General features: G+C 26.4%; 1 protein-coding gene across 1 annotated transcript; it reads right to left on the bottom strand.

Moving 5' to 3' along the window:
- Positions 1-441: 441 nt before the first annotated feature.
- LOC135924272 (uncharacterized) lies at positions 442-13,694 on the bottom strand. Its single transcript, XM_065459326.1, has 3 exons — positions 13,680-13,694; positions 4,272-4,525; positions 442-1,231 (listed from the first exon to the last, which is right to left on the bottom strand). Exons 1-3 carry the CDS (start codon positions 13,692-13,694, stop codon positions 487-489), a joined length of 1,014 nt encoding a protein of 337 aa, XP_065315398.1. The 3' UTR covers positions 442-486.
- Between the last annotated feature and the right edge of the window lie 1,201 nt (positions 13,695-14,895).

Genomic DNA, 14,895 nt, shown 5'->3' with positions numbered 1-14,895 from the left:
CATATACAAACAAACATATTCATATTTATTTTGTATAATATTCAATAAAATATTCATATAATATATATTCAGAAATGTAATAAATTATTCGAAAAAATTATTCTTTTTTTCACTGCAAATATATTGCTAAACTATATAATATTTTATAATAAATATAAGTATGATAATTTTTTGGGTTGGGGTTTTTTATTAATTTTTTTAAAAAGGTTATTTATTAGGCAAAAAATATTGTTAAAATAAATAAAATTTTATTTATAACATAAGAATAATAAAAAAATATATTTTGGAAATTGAGCTAGAATTTATGGAAATGTTATACTAAATTCTAAACGTCAAATAATCATGTTAAAATTTAAGATAAAATTTTATATATATTTAAAAAAAGTTTTTTAATAAAATCCAATAAGAATAAAATTTAGGAAGAATTGTGATTAAAAAAAATTAAATATGTTAAATTGCCCAAATAAAATTTTAATAGCATTGAGATCATCGGAAAAAGATGGGCAAGAAACCAGAATCTCCTTTAAGGCCGAAATCTATCGTAGGTATATCATAGTTATTATTAATTTTCGGAGAACCATTATCAGACTTATCTCCTTCTAAGGAGAAATCACCTTGGATTTCTAATTTAGAACTGGGATTCGGGTCATAATCGGATTTTTGTTCTTGACCGTCTCCCTCTTCATTTCTCAAAAAATTTTCCTCATCTTTTTCTCTTGATTTCGGAGATTTCTGGCCTTCTTTTATCTCTTCTGTATCATTACCCCTTCCTTCCAAATCTGAACCGTAACTCAACCCGGCCGCTTTAATTTGCGAAAAATTAGAATTTCTCGATGGTTTTATTAGTTCTTCTTTCTCTCTTTCCTTAAACTTCTTTTCCATGTAGTCATCATTGTACCCCATTCCACTCGATTTCTTAGCCTTCGTATTATGAATTCCCGAATTTTGGCTATTTTTAAGCTCTTCAGCCTCTTTTTGCCTTATAATCAGTTTTTTGAGGGTGGGAAAATTATTTTTTTCGGTATCAACAGCCACATCGTCCTTTCCTTTTTGATAAGATATTCCGTTAAATATATCATGCCCGTGTTTGGATGGATGGTGGTTGTGATATCCAGCCCCTACACCTGCTACCTTTTTGATGATCACGTATTTAATTTTGACGTTATCCGTTGTGGTTGTCGAACTGCTTGTCGACGAACTGGAAGAAGTATAATAATGCTTTTTATAGGACCTATATTGTTTATAAGGAAAATAAATTTATCATTATTTCATAATTTAAAGTGTTTTGTGAGTTGACTTTAGATTTCTACTATTCTAAATTGTCTAATTTTAGCATTGAAATGTTTTAACAATATTTAAAAATAAGTTCAAAATCGACAGATTTAATGAATGTATAGTACAGACACTTGCATAAACCCCTACATCAATATCTACTACCCGCCGTCCCTCGATCTAAAGAACAGAAATCAAAATTAGCAAAACCATATTATAACCTTTAGTAAAGTTAATTTCACATAGATAATAATCAGTGTTGTTAAACGCTACTTTTAAAAGTAGCGCGCTATCGCTACCGCTATCGTTTTCAAATGAGTAGCGCGCTATTAGCTACTTTTAAAAAAAGGTAGCTAAAGCTACTTTTTACGCTACTTTGATTTTTTTTTTAAATATTTTTTTTTACGTAACTTTATTTCCACAAATAAAATATTGATATAAAAACATGACTATAATTTGTTACATATATATATAATTTATTTATTATTGCACTTTAATAATAATAACATTTCGGTACTGTCATCCCCAAGTCTAGAGCGACGATTAGAAAGTATAAGCTTTGCCATACTAAATAATCGTTCAGCACTAGCACTTGAGGGCAACGCAGTATTAAATTTAATAAACAAACTTTTTATATGTAAAAAATCATCAAAAATATTTAAATTAGTATTTTTAGATTTAAAAAAAGCATTTAGAGGTTAATTAAAAATACTTCAGTATATTCTTTAATAAAGGTATGCTACTCCACATTAAAATACTGTATTCCCATTTGATCCAATATATAATTCATTTCCATTTTTTTCTCATCTAGAAACAATGCTAAAAGTTTCATAGCATTGTAAACACTATTCCATCTTGTAGTGTTTGGTGTCAATAAATAACGTCCTAATTTTTTTTTTTGAAAATATCAGACGTCTTTGATGACTTATTTTGTTTATTCCAAAGAGCTTGGCATTTAGAAAATGTAGATCTTGATACTCTTTTAAAATCCTCATTTAATAATGCTTCTTCAGCATCCACTGTCGCAACTAAATTTAGGTAGGTTGTGGCAGGAAGAACGATGATGGCTAGGTAACGTAGAAGACTTTATTGAAGATCCTAAATATTATAAATTTTATTTTATATTGGTGAAAAATTAAATATAAAATAATTTAAAACCAAGGATGTCATGAACATCAATTATCTCAAACTCCATTTCATCATCCTCTTCTTGTTCTCCATCTTCAATATTTTTTTCAGGAATATTACTAGTATTGTTATTATTATTATCCTCCCCAAATATTCCATATTATTTATATCATATTATAAAAAAATTATAATAAATTTAAAACCTGAAGGCCTTTAGGAAATTAGACCCATTATCCGTAATCATCTTACAAACCTTGTTTTGAATTTTGTAAGACCTATGGATTTCTGCAATAATATTGGCTAGAATGTCATAAGTCTGACAACCAATTATTCTCTTTAGAGCTTACAGATTTTCGTTTAAGATTTTTAGGATCAATTCAATGTGCAGAGCTCTAAAAATATGACATATTATAAATCAGAAAATAAACATTTTTACCTTTTATTGTGAGTCCAGCAATCTGCCATTGTACAGACGTAGGAGACATCTGATAGATTTAATATCAAAGATTCTTTCATTTCCTTAAAGCTCTCCAAAATTCTTGCCATCAATGTCTGCCGGCAAAATATCTTGGTCCGTGGAGAAAAAGTGTTTGTCATCTTTATAAAAGAATCATTATCCACCAAGGATAATGGTTGAACTGTATCTATTATCAAGTTTATAATGACTTTGTCAGCCAATTTTTGGGATACACCAGGTGTTGATGAATCCAAATTGGTTAATTTTGTTTGTATTAAATTTGATTTGGAAGTGGGTTTATCTTCTTCCATTACCCCAAAACTTTTGAGATATTTTTCAATCTCTTAATAATTTGAAGTGTGCACAGTCTAAAATTATAAAATACTTAGAATAAAAATTATGTAGGAGATAAGTACATAAAAATGATTGAAATAACTATTTTAAAATGTTTTAGATAAAATGTATGAATATATTAAAAAAATAATTTTTGATTTTAATTTATTTTAAAAATTAAAGATTAGCCTACACATTGATATTAAATTTGTTTAATATATTACCTTTAAATGTTTTTTCAAACTAAAGCTGCTCGTATGATTTGAAGAGATAATTTTGCGGCACATCTTGCACCGAAACCGATATCCAGTTATAATTTTTTCTTCAAGGTTAAAGTATTTCTTGAATTTTGGGAAAGGATCATCTATATTTTGCTCATTTTCCAAAGAAATTTCAATATCTTCAACAATCTCACACATAACAAGATTTATAATGCTTAATATAAAATGTAAAATGAAATATAAAATAAGATAAAAGTAAGGACATACCAATAACGGAATTTCAAAAATATATAATTTAATGAATGCGCGAAATATAAATTAAATACAGATTGCTATTTAACAACTGTTTATATCTAATATATAACAATAATGTATATTTTTAAATATAAATATAAATTTCAAAATTAAATTGAATTAAATAAAAGGATTATAATTTTAGATTTTATAAAAAATATATTTTAATAATTTTTAGATGTATTTATTATGTAAAATTGAAAGTAGCGAAGTAGCGCGCTACTTCGCTACTTTCTAAATTAGTAGCGAGCTACCGCTATCGCTATTTTTTTTAAAAGTAGCGCGCTATAGCTATCGCTACTGAAAAAAGTAGCGCGCTATTTTAACAACACTGATAATAATAAAGTTCATTAAACATTGGAAAAGCTATTACCATTTATTATTACAATTGTCATATATCACAAAAAAAATATTTATTTTTAAAATCCATAAAATGTTAATCATTACATATCTCTAACCCCTTTCCTACCTATTTTATTTTAATAACGATCTTACGGCATACCACTCCGCCCCCCCCCGTGGTAGCGGTAGAAGTGTCTGATATAGTATAATATGAACAAACATACCCTTTCTTTCCATTATAAACATGACCTTTTTTTGTATTGTAGGGTCTATGTTGGTTGAATATGGATTGCCCTTTCTTCGCATTGTACGGTTTATATTGATTGAATATGGGTATTTGCAACGCCTTTTTGTTGATTACTTTATAAGGAAGAATAGGCGCTGAATGATAGGTAGAATATGACCACTCAATATTTAACAAAACCACCACCGATAGACATAGCAGATGCAAGGATGATGAGATGTATGAACGATGAACCTGAGAGAAATTGTGTTTTTAAGAATAAATACAATTTTTCTTACTATTAATGGCTTTAAAAAATTATTGATATTTTATAACGTTATTTTTTTAGATTATTTAAATATGAAAAACTAAATTATATATTAATCTGATGAATAAATAGGACATAAGAAATTTGAATCTATTTTAAATGATCGATTCGCCCCAAATGAATATAAATTGTCCATACGCGTACGCAGGAATTTGGTCTGGGGGGGGGATAATAAATTTTTAAGAAATATTATTGTTTTTTAAAAATATCAAGCATAAATTTATTAGGACTAATAACTATTTCTAATACACAATTTTAAATTAATGTGAATTATAAAAAAATTATATGTAAAGAATCACTTAAATGACCCAAAATAAAAATTTGAATTTTTTGAGCTTTAAAATTTATATAAAAACTATAAAAAATTTAAATGTTAGAAATATAAATTAATACACAAAAAGCTTAGGGAATAATTGTATTTTGTATATTATATAATGTAAAATCCAATCTTCTTTGGGATTGAGCTAATTTTTCAATTATCTCATCCTTGCTTGTTGTCAAATGCCTATGAATATTCAAAAGATCCAAACCTTTCAATCTACTTTCTAAAGTTGTACTTCTTGGTATGTTTTTCAGAGACCTGCAGGCCCCCGAAATTTTTTTAAAAAAACACCCGGGCTAGCCTGAATTTTTAAAAAAAAACATCTAGGCCGGGCCTGAAAATTTTTTTTAAAAAAATATCCGGGCCGGACTGTATATAATAAAACAGCCTATATTTGAAATCGTTATTATTACCTATAAAAATCAAAAATAAATATAATTTATTTTAAAAAAATTAGGGTCGGGCCTGAAAATTGATCTTAGCCGTAAAAATCTTTAAAAAATTCCGGGTCGTGCCCTGCAAATGGTACCTCTGCAGGCTGTTATTCTTCTTAAAAAAGAGAATGTTCTCTCATTAGTTTACTATTGGGAAGAGTTGCTAATATATATAAACCCTTTTAATACATAGAAAATATAATCTAAAATGTGTTTGAAATAATGCAGAGCATCCATAGCATTTTTTGGGACTGTATCAACCATAGTTAATCTTATAAACATAGTTATTCAGCTAATAAGGCATCATAAGATACTTTAACATCTTCATGATAAAAATCCAACAAATATTTTTTTTCTATCACCATCTGAAAAAGGTTGGGAAGGCTTTTATGGAAATAATATTTTCAGATTGGTAAGTGCTGCATAATGAATTAAAAACCATTCATTTATTTGGTTTATAAATGTATTTGTATCTAAGATATACTCTTCTACTGATCCTATATTAATGTTTTAACTATGAGCATGCCTTGCTGCAAGTCGAGTGAGACAAATATTAAACACGTATAGCTCTGCTTTTGACTTAACAATAACATATAAAACATGAAATTCTTCATAAACATTAGCCCTAATTTCCTTGAATTCTATAAAATGCTCTCCGCTATTCTCATCTTCTTAATCAAGTCATCATGTTTTTGAAAAATAATACATAAAATAGTTGTACATTCTAATGAGAAAAAAAATTTGGAATAAGCATTGAATCCAATAATTTTCTTGCTTCTAAGGAAAAATTTCTTTCAGGCCATTGTGATATGTCAGTAATAGCAAATAATCGGCTCTTCTAACTCCATAAAAGCTGTTACTGCTTGATGGCGGAGACTCTATCTCGTAGGACAAGGTTGCAATTTCTTTCTCCCTGTTGGACAATTTCAGAATAATTATTATTTGACTAGAAATTTAAAAATGGTAGATAAATATTACGCCACTAAAAATTTGAAAATAATAAGATAATATTACGCCGGAAAACTTGAAATCGAAATTAATTGATAAACTTAGTTATGAATGTGATAGTAAATGTAATTAAATATATATTTAATATGAGATAGGAATAAATATTAACAAATATAAATTAATATGTGCTGTGTAAATTTAATTCAAAACATTTCCATATTTATTAATTTATTTGAAAATAAAATTATTTGACTTGTAAAAAGTTGTTAAAATAACATATTTATATATTCTTATCAATTTTTACAAGTTAAAATTTTTATTTACAAACGAATTAAAAAATATGGAAATGTTTAAATCAAATCTGCACAACACTCTAAACAAAAATATTTTTGAAAAATATATCCGGCATCTGCATTTTTTGGCTTTGGGGGGGGGGGGGGGGGGGGGGGGGATTTGCCCCCCCCCGCTGCGTACGCCAATGAAATTGTCCATTTTTATCATATTTTACATTTAGTATTTTATTATTTTTAAAGTTTTTCTTATAATCTGATTTAGAAAGGATAGTTTTACAACCTTTAGGCACCTGGATTACTGGAATGCCCTACCCAAAAATGAGTTAACTATGTTATATAATGATTTTATATGGGTATATAATTATAGATAAAAAAAAATTAATTATTAGCAACAGAGAATCACTAGCTTTGTGAATTTAGCGTTTAAAAGCCAAATTTTTAATTATTCTGTACCCATCAAAGGAATTTAAAAAAAGGCTAGACTAATTCATTTATTTAATAAGTTCTAATAAATGTTTTAGCCAGTACCATCTATCCCCCCCCCCCACTTAATACAAGCCTATAGTGCTGTAAACATTTCTAAAAAAATCGAACGCGTTCAAGTTCACTTTCAGAAAAAGGAACACCTTCACGAACGCGTTCACGTTCATAAACCGTTCAAAATTTTATAAATATTTTTTAAAATTTAATTTAATATAAATAAACTAATATTTTTAATACAATATATTAGCCATGTTAAAAAATAATATATTATTTTGATAATATAATTATAAATATAATAATATAATATAGCAAATAAAAAGATATTTTTATTATAAAAAATTTTTCTTATTAAATTTTAATAACAATTGTTTTCAAAATATTTATCTGATAGACAGGAACACTTGGCAGTTAATACGGCATTAGCTATACTAAAAACGCTCTCTACAGGGGCAGATGAGGGGATTGCGGTATTATACTTAATAAACAGCTCTTTTAACGTGGAGAATTAATTAAAAACATTTATTGTTTTGTTATTTGCTTCAAAAAATTGAGATAAGTTATTCTCCTTTAATTCATTCTCTACTTCCTCGACAAAAAAAAGGATATTTCGAAATTAACAGTTCTCAAGGGTTTTCAAAGCATTTTTTTCAATAACGCTATAAGTTTATTATTAAAGGGTTCGTTTTTTGAATGCTGGATGTATAATTGCAGAAAGATATTGATCTTTATATATATGTTCAAATCTTTAAAAAAATAAAATCTATGTAATTAATTGAGAGTAGGTTTAATACATCTTTTATTAATCCCATTTAATACGGCGTCTATCAATGGTTGACCATATTTGAGGCCACTAATTTTTTTTAATTTTAAAATAACTATCGTTATTGTTGGGATCAAATATCCCAAATGCATTATTTCTTCAAATTTAAGGATTTTACTTAGTTATATAAATTAAAATAATTAATATTACAATCAAATGTCGTTTTAAATTGGAACCTGAAGATTTTGACAATATAATACTTTTTGGCCACATTTTACACTTGGTAAGCATTGAATTAGTTCCTTCAATATAGGATGTTACTGTAAAACATTTTTCATATTTGGCCATGGTAATAATCCAAAATCAGATGATGAGGTTAAAATAATAATATCCATGCTTATTCTAATCTATTAAATTAAAATATAAACAATAGTATTCAAATTAATAAACTATGTGTTAAAAAAATTGAAATGTGAAAAGGAAATACACAGCCGATTAAAAAATATAAATATTACTTTTTAAAAAAAAATTGGAAATATTAAATTTTTCAAATAAATAAAAATAAAAAGTAATTTTAAAAATGAACGAAAGTTAAATTCGAACGCGTTCGTCATAAAAAATGAATGGTTCACGTTCATTGTTCGTCAAAAATAAAAGGAACGCCGTTCATCATTTTTTTCAAAAAAACGAACTTATTTTGAACGCGTTCGTTTACAACACTATAAGCCGATGATGCTGAGACCCCTATAATAGAGGAGTACCATAGGATGCAAATACTCCACTTCTAAAAAGGTTAAGCCAGATTTTAAATACTATAAACCTTTAAATTTTACATAAAAACATTATCAATCACTCACTATCATGCAATATAACACCATTATTGATAATTTCTTTATTAAATATAATTAAGAAAATGAGAAAAACAATGAACTAATTTTGAATTACCAAATTTATATTTTCTGATAATAGAAATGGTTAAATATAAAAGAAATATATAAGACAGAAATATGCTGGGAGCAAATTCCGGCCCGGGTATACAAACCGCGTCATATAACATTTTAAAAATTATAAACCGCGTCGGGCTTGAAATTTTTTCTTTCACCAATCTTCCCTGGCCGAAAAATGTTTTTTCTATGAACCCGGGCTAGGCTAAAAATTTATATTATATATAATAAACTAATTCTGTTTTTTAGATAACATTATCTAAAATTACCTCTTTTTTTAGATAACATTATCCTAAATTACCTTATTTTTTAGAAAACTTACCTTTTTTTTAGTAGTATAAAAATATTTCAAAATTTTGAGGGGCATTTCAAGTTATTCAGGATGCTCGAGCCCCTGCGCCCCCCCCCTATTCCGTGACGCTACTGAATTTGATTATGTTATTGTAAATGTATATGGGATCATGTGATATAACAAAACGTAAAATAAAAGTATTAGTAAATTATTATTTATATAATTAATATTAATTAGAAACTTTTAAATTTTACAGATACTTTTTATTCTTTACAATGATTACAAAATTTTCTCGTTTTTACACTAATTACCGGCAACTTGTTACTTTACGTTAACAACAATAGGTAAAATACCTATCATATGGCAGTTAATTTGAAATTTAAAATTTTCTAAAAGGTAAAAAAATTAAAATTATTACTTAAGGGTGGCAGATAATATAGGGACGGCACTGCTCTCGATTAAATCAGCCATACTTGTTTCCTCAGAGAACCTTAAAAAGTGATTTTGATTTTTTTCCATAAATCCTATTACCAGTCATTCTCTGCCATAAAATTTTATTTTCAATATTCTTGAAATATTTTCTTCAAATTAACTGCCCTGCCATATGGTAGGCTAGTAATTTTTTATACTGTTGTTAAAGTAATGCAATTAATTGCTGCTAATTTTTTATAAAAAAGGACCTAAACTAGATTTTTAGAAAAACACATTATATATATTCACAGGCGCGTACCTAGGAAATTGGTCTGGGGAGGGGGATAATAAAATTTTTTAAGAAATATTATTGTTTTTTAAAAATATCAAGCATAAATTTATTAGGACTAATAACTATTTCTAATACACAATTTTAAATTAATGTTTAGGAATAATTGCATTTTGTATGTTATATATTTACAATGCAAAATCCAATCTTCGTTGTGATTGAGCTAATTTTTCAATTATCTCATCCTTGCTTGTCGTCAAATGCCTATGAATATTCAAAAGATCCAAACCTTTCAATCGACTTTCAGATGTTGTATTTCTTGGTATGTTTTTCAGAGACCTGCAGGCCCGGCACCCGGGCCGGACAGTATTTTAATTTTTTTTACCCAGGCCGGGCCCGAAATTTTTTAAAAAACACCCAATCCGGGTTGTATTTTTTAAAACAGCCTATATTTGAATCGTTATTATTAAAAAATCAAAAATAAATATAATTTATTTTTAAAAAATCCGGGCCAGGCCTGAAAATTTTATTTTAAAAAAATCCGAGTTGGGCCTAAAAATTTTTTAAAAAAAGCCGGGCCTGGCCTGAAAATTTTTTTTAAAAAACCCCAGGCCGGGCCGTAAAAAATCTTTAAAAAAAATCCGGGCCGTGCCCTGCAAATGGTACTTCTGCAGGCCTCTGTTATTCTTCTTAAAAAAGAGAATGTTCTCTCATAAGTTTACTAATAGGAAGAGTTTAAACCCTTTTAATACATTGGGAATTTAATCTAAAATGTGTTTGAAATAATGCAGAGCATCCATAGCATTTGGGACTATATCAACCATTGTTAATCTTATAAACATAGTTATTCAGCTAAGGCATCATAAGATACTTAAACATCTTCATAATAAAAATCTAACAAATATTTTTTTTCTATCACCATCTGAAAAAGGTTGAGAAGGCTTTTGTGAAAGTAATATTTGCAGATTAGTAAGTGCTGCATGATGAATTAAAAATTCATTTATTTGGGTTATAAATGTATCTGTATTTAAGATATACTCTTCTACTGATCCTATATTATGTTTTAACGATGAGCTTGCCTTGATACAAGTCGAGGGAGACAAATATTAAACACGTATAGCTCTGCTTTTGACTCAACAATAAAATATGAAATTCTTAATCAACATTAGCCCTAATTTCCTTGAGTTCTGATAAAATGCTCTCCGCTATTCTCATCTTCTTAATCAAGTCAATGTCATGATTTTAAAAAGTAATACTTAAAATAATTGTATAATTAAATAATACATTCTAATGAGAAATAAAATTTGGAATAAGCATTGAATCCAATAATTTTCTTGCTTCTGAGCAAATATTTCTTTCAGGCCATTGTGATATTTCAGTAATAGCAAATAATTGGCTCTTCTAACTCCTTAAAAGCTGTTACTGCTTGATTGCAGAGACTCTATCTCGGACAAGGTTGCAATTTATTTTTCCCTGTTTTACAAGAAGTTTCAGAAATAATTATTATTTGACTAGAAATTTGAAAATGGTAGATAAATTACGCCACTAAAAATTTGAAAATAATAAGTAAATATTACGCCGGAAAACTTGAAATCGAAATTAATTGATAAAATAACTTAGTAGATAAATGTGATAATAAATATAATAAAATATATATTTAAAATGAGATACGAATAAATATTAACAAATATAAATTAATATAAACAATAATATTTTTGAAAAATATATCCGGCATCTGCATTTTTTGGCTTTGGGGGGGGGGGAGGATTTGTCTCCCTGCCCCCCCCCCGCTGCGTACGCCAATGTATACTCATTTAATTTCTTTTAAATGATAATTTAATTATTGATTTGCCACAATTTTTGGTGCTGTTTTTAGACAATTTCTAACAAAGGTAAGCCTATTGATAGTCCGGATATTAAAAGTATATTAAGTGAATTTATTAAATAATTGTTAGATCTTAGATATTTAATAATTAGGAATAAGATAATGGTTAATTAGAATATGTGACAACCTCATATTTTACATCAATTCTATTCCCCATCAAATTTTATATATCATAATTGCAAAATCTTGATAAGTCCTAATTAATTATAATTTAATTTCTAAATGAAGGTATCCAGGGAAAATATTATAATCTATTATCTTCCATTTCCTTTGTAATTAAAATGGTTTGTCCTTAGCAGTAGCACCCATTAGATTGATAAATGGCTAAAAATCATGTGGAATATTTCTCACAAATCCAAATAAATTCCAAAAAGAAACAGCATGTTCAAACTTTGGCAAACTATATATCCAAAATGTCTATTAAAATAAACAAAATTATGTTTATAATTAGCCTTAATTTAATTGTATACCGATATTTTGAACAATAAAATTACTCTACAAATAATATGATTATTAAATAGATAAAATTTCAATTTATTAGAACCCAAATAAGCCAATGATTTAGGAAACTTCATGAAAGAGCTTTCCTGGCGGAACTTGAGCAAAATTTTCACTTCTATAAACAAAAACAAAATCTAAAAATATGACTAAAAATGTTAGTTTAATAAAGCACCTTAGAGTACAGTTATAGGTATAGCAGCACCCAAAAAATAAATAAATTATAGCCGATTTTGAACAAATCGATTCGATCAACCCCGGCCTCCTTATTTTTGAAGTTTCAAATTCTATTTCCTCATTTTAAATTTTATTTGGAAGCTTTAGATAAATACAAAGAGCATATATTTTATCCAATATAAATAAGAATAAATATATTGTTGAATTTACCATTATTTTCCTCTTTCGGAATCAAATATCAATGTATTTTTTAATTTACAAAATTATGTGATGATATTAAATAATATTTTTAATTGATTTATAAAAAAATAAATATATATTTACATTAAAAATTGGATCATTTTTATTACCAATTTAACCGACCCCGACACATTTTTTTTAAAAAAAGGAATATATTTTAATCAAAAATTAATCATATATTTATTTATTTTAAAAAGGTAAAAGTCCATTTGAGCACATAAAAATTTTAAATTTCACATGCATTTGAAATTTTTTCCCATGAATTTTAATCTTTCCTTCTTTATATACATTTATAATTCAACTTAATTTTTTTTTAAACGCCCTAACCAAACCTATAGGTGTAAATATCTAATTTTAATATATACTAAAAATTTGCCCCATTTTCTATAAATTTAAACTTTTAAAAATATAAATTTATAATTTAAAAAATTTTTATGTTCCATCTGCGGAAATCAATATCTTAAATATGTATTGTTTACGAAATAAAATAAAATAAAATTTATATACCAAAGTATTTTATGCTTTGTAAACTCTTTTAAAAGTGATCACAAATGTTTGTATAAAAAAATACTCATATATTATATAATAGATTTCATTAAGTGATTTGGTTGATTTAATACCAGTAAAAATAATTGACCATATCGAGAAAATTGCCGTGAAATGAGGTTTAGGTTTGATAAGCTTTACTCTTTTTTTGATTCCAACAGGTAATAATCAATTTTTATATCTCTTTAAATAAATATAAAAAAATACTAATTATACATAAATAAACCAAGGATATTTATGGTAGATAATCATTAAGATGTTTTACATGTTTAAACGTTATCAAAAAAATATCAGACTTTTCAAGAAGAAAATTTTGAAAGTGTTAATATTAATGATGATGATGATTGATATTAACTGAACTGAGAAGAGAAAATAAATCGCAATATTTAGTTGGAATGGAGGAAAATTGGAGATATAAATTAACAATGTAAATTTTATATGCAAAAGCGTAAAAATTGTATGTACAAAATTAAGGATATGAATGTTTTAAGTCTTTTATAATTAACCATCAAAGATTTATTCCTTTAAAAACGAATATCTATATTATTAAAGATTATACCAGAGTTTCTTCCATGAAGATTTGGAAAATTCAAAGACTGATGCCTCTAATGTTTTATTTTAAGCAAGAGATTTTAACGAATATTGTAATTTGCTATGGATCTAGATTCTAAAATAAAAGAATATAACGATGAACCATTTATTAGCCACCTAGAAGCGTGAGATTAAAATTTATTATAAATATTTTTTAAATTTTAAGAAAATGAAGCCAAAAATGCCATTATTTAATCTACAAAATTTCACCGAACCTTTGGATAAATTGAACATTTATTGGAATATTCTGGATAGCAAATAAAAACCCAACCTATCTTTTTTATCCGTTAATCATATTATCTCCTATTCTCTATATTCTTAAAGTACAAATCATTTATATTATATGTAAATCGTATAAATATTAACATGTAATAAATAGATCGTTGATGTGCCTGATAATAAATGAAATTAAATTAAAACTTATGTTTTAAAGTTAACTTTTTAAAAATTCTTAATGAAATGCGGTCATAATTGGAATACAAGATGAATCTGATTAATATATATTTTAGTTAAATAGTTATATAGTGGTTGAGTCATACCACCTTAACTTAATATTTATTAAATAAATCTGTCCAAATATTGGTCAAAATTATATTTATGACTTGTCCTTATATTAGAGATCTGCAAAAGTAGGCCCGGCCCGAATAATATTAGGAAAATTTGGGCATGGTCGGGTCGGGTCTTAGAAATTTTTAAAAATATATCTAAATTATTTATCAATTTTATGTTATTCTTTATGTAAAATAAAAATATATGATTTTATTTATAGAAAGTAGACGCCAAATAACATATATAGTTTATTTTGAGTAATTACAAAAATTAATATATTTATTTAAATAAATTTGTTTATTGATTATATAGATTAGCCCAATAAAGTAATATTTAAGAAAATTGCTTTAGTACCTCTTTCAACTCAAATGTGTTTCTATATTTTTTGTCTAGAAAAAAATTTACATAATCAAATTACTAATGTTTTATATAAATATGATCTAAAGACCTTTAGTATAATTCACAAAAATATTTGGAACTTAAAGGTCGTATTTGATTTTAAAATAATGTTGAGTAGCCATAGCAAACTTATTCATCCATAGTTTTAATAAGAGAATACATATGAAATCTTTAAAACTTCTTAATCTCTTAAATTATTTAATTGCACCTTATTTTAATATCTTGTACCATAAATT

Source organism: Gordionus sp. m RMFG-2023, chromosome 2, assembly GCF_954871325.1.
Source record: "Gordionus sp. m RMFG-2023 chromosome 2, tfGorSpeb1-WG-v2, whole genome shotgun sequence".
NCBI lineage: Eukaryota > Metazoa > Nematomorpha > Gordioida > Chordodea > Parachordodidae > Gordionus > Gordionus sp. m RMFG-2023.
The sequence above is the reverse complement of the archived record's forward strand: the minus strand, read 5'-3'. Positions and strand labels throughout refer to the sequence as shown.